Source organism: Camelus dromedarius, chromosome 16, assembly GCF_036321535.1.
Source record: "Camelus dromedarius isolate mCamDro1 chromosome 16, mCamDro1.pat, whole genome shotgun sequence".
NCBI lineage: Eukaryota > Metazoa > Chordata > Mammalia > Artiodactyla > Camelidae > Camelus > Camelus dromedarius.
Genome location: NC_087451.1, coordinates 54,039,112 through 54,058,729, shown reverse-complemented (window position 1 = coordinate 54,058,729; position 19,618 = coordinate 54,039,112). Strand labels below are relative to the sequence as shown.

Below are 19,618 nucleotides of genomic sequence, written 5' to 3'. Positions count from 1 at the left end.
GTAACAGAGAAATATCAGTCCCCTGAAAAGTGAAAGTCGTTTTCCCAGAGAGTATATTAATGTGTTTTCAGTTGTAATGGAGTTGACTGATCACTTCAGGATTTTGACTAAGTTTAGGAATGAAAAGTATATTGACATCAATATTCTTCATGGATCTATATATGGCAAAGAAAATCATTTGATAAAAATAGATTTTTTTTAAAGAAAATGTAACTTGGTATTTCCAAATAGTAAGACTGACAAAGTGATCTTGGCTTTTTCTGGCCTAGCAGATGGTCACTGTGGGGGTACTGCTCCCCATGTGCCTGGAGGCGGGATAGCTCCTGAAATTATGAGTACTTTTCGGGTATATATGTAAAACATGATTTGATATTGGGTATGTAAGACACCTGAGGAGAACACGTGGAAAAAGACCTATTCTAAAAGCACAACAGATCACAGGGAATGCCAGAAGCTAGGAGAAAAACAAAAACCTTTCAAGAAAAACTGAAGATGGAAGATGTCTTCAGTTCTTCATAAGATAAAGGCCAAAAGAAGAAAGAGCTCAGGAATCCAGGGGAGGGTTTAGCCTACCCCGAGAACTGGAATTGTCAGAACCATAAGAAGACAGTTCCGGAAAATAAGCAAAATGAAAGGCTAAAAATAGGGAAAAGGTTGGACTTGCTTCTAAACAGAAGTATTCTGGTTTTAAGGAAATCAGGGAGGAACTCCTTCACTGGACAGTACTGCAGACTCCCGGTTTAACGTGTGTGATGGATATTTCTGTGTAAGTGTGCACACTACACTGCATTCATTCTTCAACTTTCAACACGCACGTACACAGCACCTACTAAGTGCCGGGCACTATGCTAGACATGGGGAATTCTGCGTTGGCCACACACACGGTCCCTGCCCTTAGGGCTGCCATCAGCAGGGGAGGCAGCAGGAAACAGTCACACACCTATCTAGCTATTTATGATTATGATATGTCTGCAAAGAAGTTGAGGGTGCTGCATATAAAAGGGAATCCAACCTAGTCTGAGGGGTCAGGAAGGCTTCCCTGAAGCGTTAGTTGTAAAACAAAAACCTGACCTGGAGTGGGCGTTATTCAAAAACCTTGCGGAGGGGACGAAGAAAAGCGAGGAGCTTTTTTCCCCTGAAGTTGGCCCCAGGAAGAGCTTGAAGGCTGAGAAGTCTGCTGGGCCAGTCTGGCTCCTCCCTAAACCTGCCCAGCATACCCGATGAACAGAGAAAGCATGAGGAGACTTTGATGTCTTTAGATCAGTAAGGAGTTGGGAGCCTGAGAGGGAGGATTGCCTCTGTGGGCTGAACTGAGGTTCCGTTAGGTTTACACTACTCTGGCAGCAGTCGGAGATCAGAAACGGTGCAGCATTCTGACCATTTAATTAATTCAAAACATTGTCATTCTCATTTTGAGGACATTATTCCATCTAATTATTTTTTTTTCCAGTCTGTCCATTTGGAATGAAAAACAAAAGAATAAAGCTTAATGCCAGCATTTCTCAATGTCTCTCCAAAAAAATGTAACTCTCCACTAAATACAGCCTGGTAATTCAAAAGCAAATCACTAATATATTCAGCATAAAACAGACAGAGGACCTAGAGCAATAATGACACCACTAATAACTAAAACAGTTATAACAATTAACAACAATTACAATGATAGAGAAGCTAATGGGTATGATCACGGCATTTAAATTGCTAGCAGAGCTGAGAAGGACTTTTCTAGAGAAAAAAAAGGGCTGCATCTTATTTTCTTTATCCCACGTAAGAGGAGCTATGCTCCAAGCAAGCAAAATGTCACAGAAGGAAAAGCAACAGACCAAGTCAAAAAATATATTGTTTTTCCTCTTTCCTAGGTATTTATTGCAAAGCATTTGTCATTCCACACCAAGTCTTTATAACCAGCGACAGCCATTTCTCCTGTAACTGAGGCCAAGTTGGCGCTACTATTGACAGAGTCAATATTTGAAAATGAGCCTCCATGAAGTGGAGAGCTCTAAAGTGGAAAGACCAGGACATCTTTCTGCATTTCTCCCTCCTTAGGGACACAGAGCCTGACAGTGTTCTTTCCAAGGTTCATATGTCCTTGGGCTTTTGTTTGAGGGATTCTGGGTAGCTCCAGAATTCAAGCTGTGACCAAGGAAAAGAGGCTAAAGGTAGGTCAGCATGTTGTTTATATTTTCTTGATTAAACAAAAGGACCATGCCAACGAGGCCCTGGGTACAGATTATGGAAAAGAGACAAAAGGAGAAGACAGATAAAACCAGTTCTTGCTAGAGCATGGGGTGGTGAGAAATGGACAGACAGACAAAGCAGTGGCCCACTGGGGGGGACTTGAAATGCTCTCTAGGCCAGGCCAGAAAAGGCCACCATGTTCAGTCCATTAAAGGAGACTCAGCCTGATTAACCTTATTAACTATTTCAGAAGGAAAGGCATAAAAAATTGGCCAAGCTCCACTGATTACGACACCAGAACATGAAGAGTGACTGAAAATACAATTTGCTTGTTTTCACAGCCCTTAATTTAATCTTTGAGTTTTGAAATTACTATGATCCTTAATGTTATAAATATGATCTTGCAGTGGGGAACACTTACAGATCCAAATTTTCATCTCCTGTGCTCTTTTTATCGAGCCCAAATCATAGCTGGCTGACGGTCATCTCATGTTTGGTCTTGGGAAACAGGTTTCAAAAAGTAAGAGCTGCAAACACCTCTCTGACTTCTCTCTGTTTCTTTTATGTAATAGTTCACCCCACTGGCGACCACTAAAGTGGAAAAAGTATTTGGGGGCTGGAATGCTCACCAGCAACCATTTTTCCGCCCTGCGGAAATGACTGAACACGGGCTCCCCCTTGGCTGAGTTTGCCCACAATTTCAGAGCGAAAACGACCTGTTTCAACAACTTCCTTGGTCAGAGACTTGAGTGTATCAGCACGATTTGGGCCTCCAGCTCTGCTTTTTATTTGATGTGGCATACCCCCGAAAATGGCCAGTAGTTTTCATAGCTACAAGCACAGAATGAGTTGTATTTTTGGTTACCTGGACATGCCTTCTCCTGGTAGGGAAGGGAAATAAGCTCTTATCACCAAAGACACTTAGTGTTAGACCATTAGGCTAATGGGTTGGAATTTAGTGAAAATCTGAGGTGTTGAAGAGTCACTCATTAGAATAACCCTGTTACTAACAGTCAAGCTGTAAACTGAACTCTTCATAGATTGAACAATCAATACTACAAGGCTGTGATAGATTTTCTAGGTAACAGTATAAAAATAAAAGAAATTACATCTTACAGGGTCATTAACACCCAATCAGGATAAACTGAATTCCTCCCCACCCCCCACTTCTGATAAGATCTTAGTTGGGCTTTAAAAGTGTTAGCAGTTCCATCAGGGAAAAGCAGAGCATTCCGGGAACAGGATCCCTGGAATAGTGAAGAAAAGTATGTGGATTTTAAAGGTACCCTGCTAGCCACAGCACCTTTTAGGAGAAAATAGTTTTTCCCCCTCAAAGGGCACATGACACCTGAAAATAACTAAGTGAACCAAACTTGTGCAGATTGCCTATTACAGAAGAACTCCCACCGTCCTGGGGCTCCCTGTCTTTTATATGCCTACCCTTCCCTCGGACCTGTATATCTTACTGTTATAAAGCTAAGTGATGACATTTGGATGTTACATATTTGTCGCTGTTTCTATAGCTCCTTTGTAGGAAAGGCACTATATAAATTCAATAAATAAATAAGTAAACACAAATAATAAAAATTCCTGCCTCAGATTCTGCAGAGAGCATGAAAAGTCTTCTATTTTTTAATCGCCAAGTAAGTCACCAATCATTTTAACTGGTGGGAAGTATAAACCATAGAAACATATGCAGAGCTCACTACACTTTAACAACATCTATTTTGGAGGCAGGAAGCATGAGGAATAAAGTTTTTTTTTTAAACCTATTTGAATATCTTATAGTAACTTATGGTTAAAAAGAATATGAAAACAAATATATGTATGTTCCTATATGACTGAAGCATTATGCTGTACACCAGAAACTGACACAACATTGTAAACTGACTATACTTCAATAAAAATATATTTTTTTAAAAAAACCTACTTGAATTATAGCTGCTGGAACAACTAAGAAATAAATCTTCCCTCATCCTTCAGACTGAACCTTAGAAAGAAGAGTAGAAGGAAGAAATGAGATGAGGGAGGAGTCCCAAATTGAATTTTAGGCTTTTGCCAGAACACTGATGCTTCCTGAATGGACTTTAATATAAAGTTGGCCATGGGAAGCTTCTAGTTATTCCACCAAGCTGTCCACATGAAGTGCTTCTTTCCTGTACCAATGAGGGAAGTTGGTTGAGAAAAGACACATATGGGACATGAGTTGGTCAGGAAACAGATTTTTTGGTTGGAATTCTGTACAACAAGTGGAACAGCAAAGGTAAGTTTCAGAATGGACTTGAGGACAGGTGTTAATTGTCATGAGGTCCTTACTTGAAACTACACTAACATTCCTGTGTCATACTCGCCTAGGTTCTTTCTCTCCAGCTTTACACGTGACTTCTGATGCTACCTCTTTGCTGCCTTTTCTCTCCTTGAGAGAAGGCAGGTGTTTAAGTCGGGTCCGTAATTAAACCTGTTACATATTCACTCCTGTGGAGAATGCACCAAGGAAAGGCTTTGCTGAATGGATAAGGAAGAGAAGAAAAGGCACGAGGAGAGGAAGAGAGAGGAGAGTGGGAAGGAGGCGGGGTGCACAGAGAGAGAGAGGGAGTAGGGAGGAAGGGGAAAAGAACCCCTAGGCTCAAGGCTTTCACAGACTCTCTAAGAAGAAGTCAGCCAGTATCTAAATCAGCCACAGTTCAGGCTCTGTCGACGGAATAAATGTCCTTGAGGTGGCCTTTGCAACACGTATTCCTTTACAGACAATGACAGACTAGGTCCTTGGTCCACTTAAGGAGGCTTTAGAGGGGCATCTGACCTTAGGAAGGATGGGCTCACTAACAGACTGAAGCATGGGTAACAGTATGGGATGAGTAAGATGTACTTTTGTATTCAACAAACCTGTTACATATTCATTTCCAAATGTGCCTGGAATCAAACCAGGCCACCAGAAGTCAGCATCACCAAGCAATTCTATCCTTCACCCTACATTCACTTTTCAGATCTGACACATTTCCATTCCCTTCTGAACTTGTAATCTCCAGGCCTCTCAGACAGGAGACATTTCCATTCTTTCCATTCTCAATCCTCCGATCTCTTAGAGATGAGGCAATTCTATTTTCACTATACTGATTTGAGAAATACTTATAGGAAAAAATAAATATCTGGTTTGGCTTCCCACTCTCTCTAGGATAAGTCTTAGCCGTCTGGGAACATTACTTAAAGTGAATGGGTGGCTGCTTTTAAAGTTAAGATATTTCTGTCTCTAGTTATCTTTTCTGGGGCTGTTGAGGTCAACACACCAGCACCCTCTTGATTAGGGAGTCCAGTAATGTTTGTAGTCTGAGAAAGGTGCCTCCTCCAGTGGGAAGAAAGCCCTCATACCTCCTTTCTGTAGGGTGTCACTGTCATCCTCTTCTAGGTCATGCTCTTCATCTGGGGGGATGAACAAGATCGGCGTTAGTAATTAGTGCTCAACAGTCTGTTATTTGTACTGATGGGTCTCCTTTCCCTGAGTTCATCACACTCTCTTCTTTAAGGCAATAATGACCATGTTCTCTCTCTCTCTCTTTTTAAATCATCTCTCACCTTCAAACTGGCCTTCTCTTCTTTCCTCCCCCATTCATTCATTCATTCACAAACATTTTTAAGTGTTTACTGTGTGCAAGACGCCGCCCTGGGAACTGGAGATGCAGCAGTGGACAAGATGGCCTGGTCCCTGCCTTTGAGGAACTTCCAGTCCATTGGACCATTTAGACGCCTATTACTAAAATCCTAATCCTCTTCCTCAAACCCTATATTCCTCTTCCCCTTCTAGAATTCTCTTCAAAATGTATTATCTCCCCATAAGCATCCAGTGTGTGTGTGTGTGTGTGTGTGTGTGTGTGTGTGAGTGTGTGAAGATAGGCACGTGTCTAAGCCCTCTGTGATTAATTAGTCCTTAATGTATCAAGCTTTGTTCAGCTGTAGCAGAAGCTGGTCACGTACATAATTTTATGTTCTTAGTACTTGGGGCTTGTAGTTATCTTTTTACTGTTGTTATTTTAGCTTGCCTTGTTCATGAGAGTGTAAGCTCCTGAGGGCAGTTGGAATGGTCTTTTAATTAATTGCTGCAGGTGGATGGATTCTAAGTCAATGCTATTGTCTAACTCTATCCAAGTGTTTATATGGTCAAAGTCACAACATGATTGGCCTAACTTTCTTACCACCATCAAACTGTTTCATCTCAGACTTCATATTATCTGAAAACATGGGAACTGGGCCTTTATCAAGAAAGCATGAGCGCCAGAATCATATTAAGCTATTTTACACGTGGGGTAAAATGTGCAAAAATACACTTGCTGTTCTTCTTTTCATCACTACCACCTACTGGACAGAGCACAGCTACACACACACACACACACACACACACACACAAAATGAATGGGGCACAGTAATCAACATTTTGAAGGCTGGATACTGTTTCTTCTGGCTACATGTACTTTCCTTTCTCTCTGTGGGTCTTAGGGCACTTACTTGTCTTGCTTCCCCATAGTTAGGCCACTAAATGGAACTTTTAAGGAGATGGCCTGTGACAGCCCCCTCTTTTTTTAAAATATAAGGTTTATAGGGCAATATGAGTTCTGGTATGTCAGACGAGGGGAAGTAAACTCTAAGTTCGTAAGTAAGAATAAACAGCATAAAAATATGTTTAAACACTATAGAACATTCAAGAAGTAATTGATTTTACATACAAAATGATACGGTTCCCCTGTAAAAATTAAAATTAATCTTTTATTGGGATTGATACTCTAAGAAATGTCACCAAGATGACCAAGATTAAAAAATATTTTAGTATTTACCAAGATTAAATGTTACCAGGATTAAAAAACATATGATATAAATAAATAAATAAAAATATATAAAATATAGCTGCCCTACAAGATTCTGTGGGAAAAGGACTCAACCCCTCTTATCTCCATGTATGGCCCAGAAGCACATATCTCCTACTCACCACTTGTAGTGCTGCCCCAACCTCACCATGAGGAATAACGACGTGAGATAATGGAGGAGTGAAATCAAGTATTGGAAATAGATCACATGGAACTAAATCACGTTGAACATCATTCTTTGCACATTGTCTTCTTATTACTTGCCCACTTCCTTCCTTCCTCTGCTATGATGCTTTTCCTTTTGGATGTGGGACCAATTTCACAGGATTGAAAACATTAAAAGAAGAGTTGGTATGCCCTCAGTTTTAGAGATACCCAATAATCTGGACACAGCACAGCTCTTTTGCTGATATCAAACAACTTAATCACAGAGACCAATAATTTGCTGTGCTTAGCCACTTTTGCAGAGAGGGTTTATTCTACCTCTGCTGTCTGTGCGCAGATGTCTCTTCCTCCCAATTCTAATCAATGTAAATTGGGTCAGATCTCCGCTGTGAATTACAAATTGGATACGAAGTTGGAGGGTCACCGTGCCTGCTACTCCACCTCCTTCCCACCACCATTAGATGGGAAGCTACACCAAAGATCTTTTCTAAATAAATCAGACTTTATTGTAAAACTCGGCCGCTGACGAGACATAACCTCATTAGCATTGATTTTAAAATAAATTATTGAAAGTGGCTTGCCTGCTTTTTGCATTTGTAAAATAGGAGAATGTAACGTATTTGCAATGGTAAAAATGAAAACTAAAACTTGATTCCTTTATCCTTTCAGGCACCAGCACTTAATCCAGTCATGATACAAAAATGGAAAAAATAAAGATCTGTTTTATGCAGCTCTAGAAACAATGATTTCCATTATGCCTCTGGAGTCACCTAGAAAGAAACAGAATGTTGGCCCTAGATCTTATATATCATTCACCACCAGTACTAGACGCGACGGTGATGGATGTGAACTGGGAAGCTCCAGTCTCTGTATCTGTTCTGTCTAGCGCTGTCCTTTCCAGGGTGCTGAAAGTGAGCTCAAGTCAAGAAGCCCAGCTATTGATGTGAGAGGCTGGGTGTGTGCCTCTGTGGCCTTTGAAAGAGTGAGTATGGGGCCCCAACACATAGTGAAGGGAAGTGCCCCCCACAGATGGCTGTGAAAGGCACACGTCTCAGCACCTTCCCAGCTTCCGAGGGCACAATGCACACAGAGAGGTGCTGAGTTCACCTTGGATCCTTCAGTGAAATCCAATTGGTATCTCTCAAACTCCAAAGTCAAGGAAACTGATTATATGGCAACAGAAAAAAAAGTCTTTTTGCTCACAAAGGGAGCTGTTTACAGCCAAATATGTCATTTTTTTCATCTATAAGGTGAGGCTTTAATTTTAAAAAGTTTATTTTTAAATTAAAAAAAATTAGGCTAAAGAGCTTGTTGAACTTCTTTGTAAGAATGTTATTAGGCATTTTAGTATTTATATCTATTGAAATATGTGTTCATTTAAGAAAGAATTAAAATTTATGTGCTAGCTCAACTTTAAACAGTAATAGATTATAATGGTCTTTGCTCCTAACAGGGCACATGGGAACCCAATCTTACATAGACTTTAAACAAATTAACCTCTGAAGATTACTGTCCACTTATTACATTAAATGCTCTACTTGATTCCCAAATATCTATCTCAATTGGGAAAACAGTTGAGGAAGATTCTGTTAACTATGCGAACATGTAAGAGAACCATGGGGTATCACAAATGAGCATCAGTATCCAGAGAGTTGATTTTCAATCAACACTTTTGGCACAATGTCAGGAACACTAATGAGAGGCTGAAAGGAACAGGACACTGACTCCACCTCAGAGGCACAGAGAGGAGCCAGCTTCTCATGACATCTGGCTCCTTTCGGAAGTGCTGCTCTGACGTCAGCTAAACCGAGAATAAAATTCAAAAATGACTAGATAAGAAAGAGGGAAATCACTTCTCCCTAATAAAGCAAAGTGACAGAAGCTTCAGAAATGCCAAATGTATCAATGTGCAGCCAGATGTCAAGGTACTCTGGTGACGGATGCAGCAGAAATACAGATAGACTGGAAATGCAAAGGGAACATGCAAAATATGGAAATAGAAACCACTCCCCGGAATGCACAGGTATGATATAAATCCAGGGAGGCTACAGCACCTCTTCAGACAACATGGCAAATGTGCACGATGCTAATAGCACATTTAATTCTCTGTTGTACAGTTGGTAATCGCAACTGTTACCTAAAAGTACTTGCATCCTATCTCCGTGGCATGGGCTTGATGTACAAGATATTAGACTCAGTTTGTGCTAATTGCAACACTTGGAATGCACTGAATTAAATTTCACAAATAATAATTGAGCACCTACTAATTGGTGAGAAAGACCTGAATACAAATCACTGCAGTTAAAGGCTGAAAAAGAGCTCAATTCCAGCTGAGTCTCCTGGAGGCTGTCACTGAGGAGACATAGTTGAGCAGACCATGTAGGGTTTCATAGGCTGAGGGTGAATATTCTAGGTAGAAGAAATTGCATGATGCCTGTTTCGGTGCTGGCCCAAAGACAGAAAGGCCGGGAAGCTCGGAGGGGGCCAGATGGTGGCCTTGACTCTTCTTTGGTGCTCCCCTCATGGAGCGTTGCTTTGCTGTGAAACTGGAAATCGTTTCATCATAAACTTTGTGTTTCTGGTGTCTGCTTTCTTTCCTTAGACCTCCTACTCTCACCTTTCCCATTTCCTGTGGGTCTGGACAGTTGTACAGGGGGAAGGATAATTCCACAGAATGCTTGTTTCCATTTGATTCAAATTAAAAAAAGAACAGTTAAATGCTTTATTATAAAGCAATCTGGTTTCTGGGTCCACAATAGCCCTCCAGGGCAGCATGGGCAGCACTGGAATGTACACAGAAGCTCCCGGGGAGGGCTCTTTGTCCCTCCTTCCGTTTGCTCCCCTGAAATCTCTCTAGAGAACACAACCAGATTCTGTTGCCACCCAAGGCCCCAGTTACAGCTCTTCAGTGGTCTCAGGTGCCTTGCTGGATTCCAGGCTTGAGGCCCCAGACAAAGAGAAACCTGACCAAAGTTGTCCTTCTATGGAATCTCGACATGAAACTGGGCTTGTGTTAGGCTGTAAAATAATTTTGGGGCAGGGTGAGAGAGGGCTCAGAAAAGCCTCCCATTTTCCACATATTGCTTTAGCATTTCTTCGTTGGTAGTCCCCTACAGTTTAATCTACTGCAAATGAGATCTTAAAAATCAAGGGCCTCCATATTCTCATCACGGATGTTCAGAAACCCCACTGGTTACCAACCTTGAAACCATATCATCCAGGACTAACATTGTGGTCTTGGCTGAAAACCTCGAGTGCTCTGGTTTTCCCTCAAGGGAAGGAGAGTGCTAGCCATGTAGCAAATGCTAATTATCTCATGATTAATGTGAGGCAGTGCATTTAATTTGATGACCCATACATTATTTTGATTAGGAAAAAACATTTTTGCATTGACTTGGTATGTGTTACAGGCACTTTTCTTTCAACTAGGAAGCCTGTCGAAATGATATTCTGGAAGGGAGATCTCACTTACACGACCCTCCCTGTAGAGACAATGAGGCTTATGTAGGCTCCATCCCAAAGAGGAAGGATGAGCAGAACTGGCAAGGCTGAATATTGTCCACAGAGCACATTTACCTGTTATCTTGAGGCACATGTTAGAGGCCCAAGTCATCTGACTATGGATGGGTATGCAACGTAAGCGCAATCCAACCTTACTGCCGGCTGGCCCTCCACCCAGCACCTGAGCAGAAGGCATGATCCACATTCCATCTGCTTAGGATTTTCAGTTTCATCTGCTTCACACACACAGCTGAAAATGTCCAACCAGACTGTCTCAGGTCGGGTTGGTGGAGGTGAGGAACGAGCCATCTCCCAATTCTTCAAGGAGGTAACATGTCCTATTTAAATACCAGCAAATGAATAATAGCCAGTAAATAAATACTGAATGCTCACTGTATGCCAGGGCTAAGGCTTTACACACATCACTTCCAGGCTTCTCACAGCATCCCTTTGCGATAGTTACTATTGTTATCCCCATTTTATGGGTGGGGAAATCACACAGACACAGGGCAGATAACTTGCTCCAGGAGCAGATGGTGGAGCAAGTCCATCCTGAGACAGCCATGCTGGGTCTCACAGGCCCCTGCTCGGTGGGTGGTCTTGTGAGATGGCAGCAGAGGGGAGACAGTGTCAGGCTCCCTCACATTCCCTCGCAGTTCCTCCAGGACTGGTAGTGTGGCACAGGCAAAACTAACAGCAATTTCAGATGCAACAAGCTAAGTGGCATGGACAGGAAGCTGGCTGATGGAGACTCGTGGCTGAAATAGTCATATCATAATTAAATGCCAATATATTCCACCTTCAATGCTGTCTCTAAAAACTGTGGTGGATAGAAGGTTTTGGGAAAGAACCTATTGGCTGGGTACAGCACTGTCCTCTGGAAACTTATACATAAGTTGGATGCCATTGTCCCAACCTGCAGAAGGAGACCCTGGGTTTCCTACTGTGTGGCCTTCCCCACCTCCAAGGGACAGTTGTGAGTGTAGGGGAAGTGGTTTTCCTCAAGAAAGCAGACCAGTCTCCACACCCTTGGAGTCCAAACTGCTGTGAACTTTGGTGTAAATTGGCCTGATACCCTGGGCAGTACCGCAATGGCTGAGGGTGTGATTTTAAGAGTCTGGGGAAGGATGGCTGGGAAGAAGCCAGTCATATATTCACTGACCCACCTGGGGTAAGGTGAGGGTCTCAGACTCATCTGATTTCCTGAGGCCTCCTTCCCTTGACTCTCCTTTGCTCTGGGTGTCTGAACATCAGCCCCCTCTCCCGCCTGCTCTTTTGAGAGCTTCCAGAAGGCTGAGTGGTTCCGTAAGGTTTTCCCAGCTGTGACCCAAGTGGAGTGTCACCCAGATATTTCCCCCAGCCTGGCCAGGAGTGAGTGGAATGTGAGCTCCAGAGGAAGACTCTGGTCAAGTTGGGGAGTACATCTCCTTTTAGGGAGTGCTGTGAATCAGATCCATTTCTGCACCCTGCTGTTGCAATGGAGCAGACTGTGAAAGGGAAGATTCTCAGAGGAGCTGTGTTTTAATGTAGCAATTTGATTCAATTTTCCACTCTATAAAATTACCCATCACTGCTCGTTGCTTTCTAACAGACACCTTCACTCTTAATTTAACAATCCTATCGAATTCTGCCAGGGAAATTGGAAAAATTTATCACCTGTGAAATTTTATTTTCCTTTGGTTGTATCTGTTTTTGTAAAACTTCATTAACGACGATGACTTGCTGAGGAAATTATCATTTTTTTTTTAACTTCAGACACAAGAAGTGGCTCGACCTCAACCAAGATATCATTTGCATAATAAAACACAACAAAAAGGCTGGGGAACCTGGGACCGGCAGAGGCTGGAAGTGCTGGGAGAAGAAGCAGGCTCTCCTTGTGGTGGGCGAGGTCTCAGCAAGATCTGTAGCCACAGCCCTGCTCCTCGACTCAGGAAGCCATGACGTGGCCTCTCCCCCAAGGGAGAGATGAAAGTGGCTTTGACAGGGCTGGACCCTCTTCTTAGGAAGCCTTGAAATGCAAGTTGCTTACTGACAATGCTTTTTAGCAACCAGCCCTGTCTTCAGGGGCCTCAGTGTTAGGCTCACCTTAGTTCCTAGGGTTCATCTGGGATTGAGGCTTAAATTGCTATAAATTTAGGCTTAATTTGAATTTCTCAGCAGAGCCCTGAACTCCTGGCAAATTTCCACAGGAGCGATCTTTCTGAATGGACTTGAAGATTCAGCGTTCCTGTGGTCTAACTACCTCACAATTAAAAGGCTCTGGCTTCGTTTTTCCACAGTGTGACCCCCACTGTGCTCTGCACCGTTCAACAGCTGCTGTTATCCACACGAGAAGTGGCTGTGCGGAAGCAGTGATGATTACACATTTTTTGAGATCCAGTTATCATGCCTTTGGAAAAAAGAAATACGTACAGTGGACCTGCTGTAACAGTGGGCAGAGATCACACGTTAGGCTTATTAGTAAGAGATGCGATTTGATTCGTGGTGTATCTGAAGCAGGCAACAGTGCGCTGTGCTCTGCCAGGGTTTTACTGTGTTACTGAAAAGGGTTGTCCAGCATTCATCTATATTTCTTCAGTCTTTTCATATCCTTCATCATTTTGAGGCAACATTCCATTATTCCCACAATTACATAGAAAAGAAGTTCAAACTAGAGAGTTTTGATGACTCATCCCCAAACTTGCAGTAAACCAATGAAAACCAACATAAGTATTGACTCTTTAACCTGTTGACATTTGCAATAAATTACTTCACATGCAGAAATGAGAGATGCTCCCTGATCAACCTATCTTGTCCCCAGAGCAGGGGAGGCAGCGTCTGTGCTGGGAATCACAGAAGCTCCACAGAAACTTCCCTACAAGTCTCTCCTTTGGAGGTTTGGCTTTCTCTGGAGTTGTCAAAATTATATACTTCTACCAGGTCAAGAGTTTCTAAACTAGAGGAAGACGATTAGAAGATGAAATTTCTCACCTGGTAAGACTTCGTAAATATCTTCATCTTCTTTCTCCTCCGTGGGCTCTTTGAGCCCCACACTCCCAGGCAGAATAATGGGTCTGCTTTGGGAACCAGAATTTGGGGCGTCAAAACCATCAATATCATCATACATCTCTTCCTCTTCTTCTTCCTCCTCCTCCTCTTCATATGGAATGGTTAAGGAGCTCAGATCTGCCAGGGCAGAGATGAGAATGAATCAAGATAGGGAGAAAAAAGGAATACAGCAGGGAAGGAAAGAGGGAGAAGGGGGAGGAGGGATGAAAATAAAACATGTCAAAAGAAAATGAAACACTAGGTTAAGTGCTGTTATTTCTAATGCGGGCCGTGGTGGCAGGAAATCTACAGAAAAGGCCAGACTAGCACTGCGTCAGGTTTAAACCATCAACATAAATCCTTCCTTGCAATAAAACTTGATCAGGACGAAGCAGCCCTGAAAAGTATGGGTGTGCGAATGAGCACACGAGGCGAAGGGAAGAAAATAGGCCAGAAGAGGAAATGCCAGCGTGCCTCGCGCTGCTCGTCAAGTGGAAAACTGGAAGGGTGAGTGATGGCCTGTGGTTCTCCAGGGCGCACAGAGCCTGGGAACTATGGTGGCTTCCGCAGGGGATCTGAGCTGTCACAAGCTCCTCTCCCCTGTGAGCTCATGCAGAATTATCACAGGTTTGTTTGTAAAGAGAAAAGCAGGCAAAGGTGGAAGAGGAAGAGAAAGTGGGATGTGGAAAAATATAACAGTAATACAAGACCAAATGGGATGGCTGAGCGATGTGGTTACCATGTCCTTTTGCAGCTGTACGGTCTGGCTGACCTTAAAGTGGGTCACTGCATAGAGGATGTTGAGCCATTACAGCACTGGGGAGCACAGGGCAGGAGAGGGAGATTGGTTTTTTATTTTAATGGGGAACTGGGAAGGTTCATTCTCTGACATGTAGTACAGAGTGCTCTCTGAAACTCTGCTGAGGGGCCTCTGCAGGATGGGCGAGAGCAGTCAGGGTGCTCTGGGGAAGGAAAGGATGGAGAGACATCCGACATTCATTTCCAAACACAATAAAACTGTTCGGCTTGATTAGGCTTTTAATAAAGATTTCACAACTATTTTCATCTCAATTCTGATGCCACCTCATATGAGGAAGGGATCAAAGACACATTTGTGGCTTAAACCATATGTTATTATTTTGTTTGTTTTAAAATAAAATGGAATGAATAATTTCTTCAATGTGGGATTCTGAAAGTACCACAGGGTACAGCTCAATAAAGCTGCTTTGAGTTTTATTGAGGTTTACACACTTAGGGGTATATTACACGCATAAATCCAAGGCACCTAGATGAGAGTGTACCCTGTAGTCTCGCCATCAATGTTCATGTTTGCCTAGTTCTAGTCTATTATACGTGACGCTCTTGGTAGATGCAATCGTTTGTTCTTGTGATAGCAAAGGCATAAACTGAGTAAAATTGGCAATTGTAATTAAAGCTCTGGTGCTTCCTTCTTTTTATCCACAATAAAAACTTATAGCAAAATAAAAAAACGGAGATGAAAAGGCTTGATGTTTTTAGGCTGATGCACTTCTCCCTAGGTCTTGGGCCATGGATGAAGTTGGTGTTTCTGCCTTTCTTCAGAGGCAGGGTCCTGCCATGGTGTATCATGAGGGTTATCTGATGCCAAGCGGCAGACTCAAGGTTGGCTGCTTCTACCTGCCAAGTCGCTCCCAGACAAGGCTTCCTGGGCCACTGTCACTGCTGTGTCTACAGGCTGGCCAGCAGAGGGTACTCTAAGAGCAATCATTTAACATCTTCAGGCAAGATTCTTCCCATCCAAAGCAAGGAACATTTTATTGTGGTTTGGGAAATTGCAATTTGTTTTTAATGTCTGATGTTCTTGAAGGCCACCTAGATGTGTTTAGATTTCTATTTCCCACTAAGACTAAAACTAGGAGGTTTTGGACCTACACCACATCTAGATGACTTAGGTATCACGAATTTCTTTCCCAGAATACAATGGGTTAGGGGACATTGAATTAAGCTGAACTGGTTTTCAGAATCTCCTTTTCTGGTGATTACAAATATTACAGACTTGCCTGTAGGTAGGTGGATGAGCAAGAATGATATTAGAGGTCATCTCCAGGCTGATGGCTTCTTTTCCTTCTGATTCATACATGGTACTATTTGTTGTCCGCACATGAGGGACATGGTAGGCAGAATGGACAGATAAATAAATACTGAAGCCTATGGATTATATTTATGCAATATAACTTCAACCACAAATGCTCTCAAATACTGTTTCTGTAATAATGATACTTACCCTTTAATAAGAAACTTATTTGATCCACCCAGTCTCTGGCTTCAGCTGGATTAGAGGCTGTAAACTAGAGAAAAATTGGTGAATTAACTTATCACTTTCACTAAAATTCCCATGAATCCTACAGGGAGGTTCAAGGGGAGGAACTTTGTGAGTTGAGTTGCAGTTAAGTTGGAAGCTCTGAATATGGATTTTTTTGCCTGCTTAACACATAGAAAAAAGATTAAAATCTCTCTCAAATTGATTTTTTTCCTTCAGCAATTTTGCATACCCAATGTTGACAGCTGGATTTGAGTCCAGAATTCATGCTCATGTGCATTCATTCATCTGATTACCCACTCATTCATTAGGCATTTGTTGAGAACAGTTTACAGGGAAAAAAAGGCAAACCCAAATTCCTGACTTCAAAGAATAATGCAAATGCATCAGTACTGGAGACGACATACACTCTTGATATGGGGACACTACAAAGTAGGTACATTGTTAAAAGCTGGATATTGAGAGAAGACAGAGAGTACTTATTGTTGCCTATGGGAAGCCAGGGAGGCTTGTTAAAGTAATACTGTTTTGGTTGGATTTTAAAAGAGTTGGTGGAAACTGACTTGTGGAGGGAGCGGGACATGTCAGGTAGGGAGAACCAGCTGCCAAAGATTAGAAATGAGAACACCATGCATAGTAAAGGTAGGCAGACCAGCTTGACTAGGTAACAGTAACAGATGAAGCTGGAGAACCGAGATCAGAGAAGAATTGATGAAAGGGTTCTGAGTACTAGGAATTCAGATGTAAAATGTAGGCAACAGGAAGCCACTGTAAATCTAGCAAAAGGAGTGGGAGATTCTTTCATTAGTTGTGAGTAGGAGAGAATAAAATAGGGAGAAATTAGAGAGAGAAGACCAGCTAGAAGACTTAACTAGTCTTCTGGGTGAAGCGATAGGGACTTAACTATTGTGATGGCTGTAGGAATAAATCAGAAGGGAAAGATTCAAAGGATATTGTAGAGGAAGAATCCACAGACCATGGTGATGACTTGGATTCAGTGGGCCAAAGAAAAGAAGAAGTAAACAAACTCTACATTCTGATTCACAAAACAGGCCAGTCAAGCATCAAGCTTTAGTAATTTTTTCTTTTAAATGAATCTATTTGAAATGATTGTTCCTGAAAAACCTTTTTATTATCTGGCTATGATGGTAAGATAAAGATATGTGCTGTATAGGAAACCTAGATTCCTGCTTAAAACTTATTAATGGACACGGTCATTCTTGATTTCTTAAAAATATATTTCTATAAAAATGTCTAGGGAAACTGACTTAGACTTACATAAATTTTACTTGGATGAGGCACAATCAGAACTGATAGAAATCACGTAGATACACACCCAGTGCATACATCTGTATTATATATATCTATAAAAGACTCTATAGGAAAGTTTAGTTTAAATTAAAAAAACCTTTTTTTGGAATTGCATAATTAAGACCTAGGTCATTTATTGAAGTAAGTGTTAGGATACTGTAGAATCATAAATGGATGAGTGCTGAGAAAAATTTGAAGAGGCAAAGGGTTATTCAAGTAGTTAATATAAACCTTAGCATGGCTTTTCTCTTTGTCATAAGTTAACCAAAGTTTTTCTAAATTGCTTTAGTAAAACTGTGATAAAAATACCCAATGAGCAGGAAACAATAGGCGTATATACACATGTAAAAGTATATTTTTGGTGAAAATCACTATATTCCCATAGTCAGATATTTGTTTTGTTGCCTTAATTAATTTTATAATAGGTAATAAATGCATTACCTATTATGTTACTTTTTATAGTATATCAAAATATATAAAAATGAACACAGTGAAGAATGTCTTTCTCACCCGCACTCAGGTCCTCTTGTTCCTCACTTATCACTCTTTCTACTCAGTAATCATTCCTGCCAGTATCTTAGAAATCCTCCAGAGATGTGTGGTGCATCTACATACAGGAAGATTATTTTGGAGAGCAAGATGAATATGGGAAAGTAAATTATTTTTCACTCTACAGTCAGATTTCTCTTTTTCTGGGTTTCATGAAAGGAAGTGAAGATAACCAGTTGAAAAATAAAGAGAGTAGGAGTTAAAGTCATGAAATTAGACTATGAATAAAGAATTGCAATAGACAAGACTCTCACCTATGGGGTGAGACTGAGGTGGTGGGGGATGAAGAGACGGACGCCAAGCAAAGACAGTATCTGAGATGTAGGTGGCGACAGATGGGTGGGCATGGCATGCCAAGGAGAAAGCTCTTGGTAAGAAATGAGAGGTAATGGAGAAAGGATGGAACCCAGCATAGCAACCACGGCTCACATGCAACATGGAGTGAAACTGCAACACTAATGAGGATCTCCATCTCCTCGGCTCAACCTACCTCATAGCTGCGCCTATCCTGGGAGGTCAGCTCAAAGCAGGATTCTTTCTTGGAATCTTTTCGCAGGTAGGGGGCCATCCGTACACTGTAGCCCTTAATGAGAAAGGTCCCTTTGGGCTGCTTGCCTGCAAGACAGGAAAGCTCTCTGTATCTCTAGAGAGATGCAACTGCCAAGGGAGGGCATCTTCTCTCGTATGTAAAATCAAAGCACAGAAACAGCTGTTACATCCCCGAGGAACCACAATAGTCAAGGAAAGGTTATTAAGGGAGCTTAAGAAGAGGCTACTGCGACAGTGAGGCAGATATCACTGCCAAGCTAGGGAAATGCAACATGAAAGGTTATTTTGCCAAAAGAGTACAACAGAGACAGAGAATTTATTAGAATGTTAAGAGATCTATAATAACAGAAAGAAGGAATTATTACAGCAGGGAGAGTGTGGCTGTAAACGGGAGGCTCTGGAAGGTGATTATAGAGCTGAAACATTATTATCAGGGCCAGCAGAGCTCACATTTGAGGGGAGGGACAGCTGCGCAAGGGGGCATTATAAGTTCCCGGGAACTCCTCCTCTGCCCTGTGTAGCTTTTGGGCCAGACTGCTCTCCCTCTCCTGCTGGTCAGGAGGGAATTTATGTTAGCAGGAGAATAATGAAAACTCAGTATTTTAGTCCCCTTGGCAGAGGTCAAATTGGGAAGAAGCAGAGAACTGTTGAGTACCATTACCTGATGAGGAAGGAGATAAAAGGAAAAGGACCCTAAGAGAGGGAAAGGATAGACTACTCTGCCTGTCACTCTCTTTAAAAAATATATTAGAAACAGGAAAAGAGGGGGGTGGTCTCCAAGCATTCTGTGCCCTTATGGTGTGGTTCGGGCAGAGCATGTAGAATGGAACCACAGTGTCTGGGTGATGCTTTCTGTCCTGGGTCATGTGGAATGAGTTGCTTAATAAGGGCTTTTTGATGATGATGATGAGACAGATGGCAGTGGGAAGACAATATTAAGAGAAAAGAAAAGAAAAAGAATCTGTCTTTACCTGGTTGAGCTAAAAGAAATACACAAACACTCCGTACTTACTAAGAAAATGTTTTGGGCACAATAAGGAGTAACTGGCGAGAAGGGAGCCATGCAACAGTGCTTTTTGACACCAGAATCTTTTTTGTTAAAGTATCTGTCCTTGTTCTAACTGGCCACTAAAACGTTTCGTTGTTTCTTTGGTCACTGGATTTTATTTCACTCTGATGGCAA

At 41.9% G+C, this 19,618-nt stretch overlaps 1 protein-coding gene across 1 annotated transcript in view; it reads right to left on the bottom strand.

Annotated features, from left to right (window-relative positions):
* SKAP1 (src kinase associated phosphoprotein 1) overlaps positions 1-19,618 on the bottom strand; it is a 255,361-nt gene that overhangs the window by 22,424 nt on the left and 213,319 nt on the right. Inside the window, exons 7-10 of the mRNA XM_031469714.2 lie at positions 18,377-18,501; positions 15,991-16,054; positions 13,671-13,865; positions 5,548-5,598 (exon numbers count right to left, since the gene is read on the bottom strand). Of these exons, the coding sequence (XP_031325574.2) occupies positions 5,548-5,598; positions 13,671-13,865; positions 15,991-16,054; positions 18,377-18,501 (435 nt within the window). The remainder of the gene's footprint in view (positions 1-5,547; positions 5,599-13,670; positions 13,866-15,990; positions 16,055-18,376; positions 18,502-19,618) is intronic.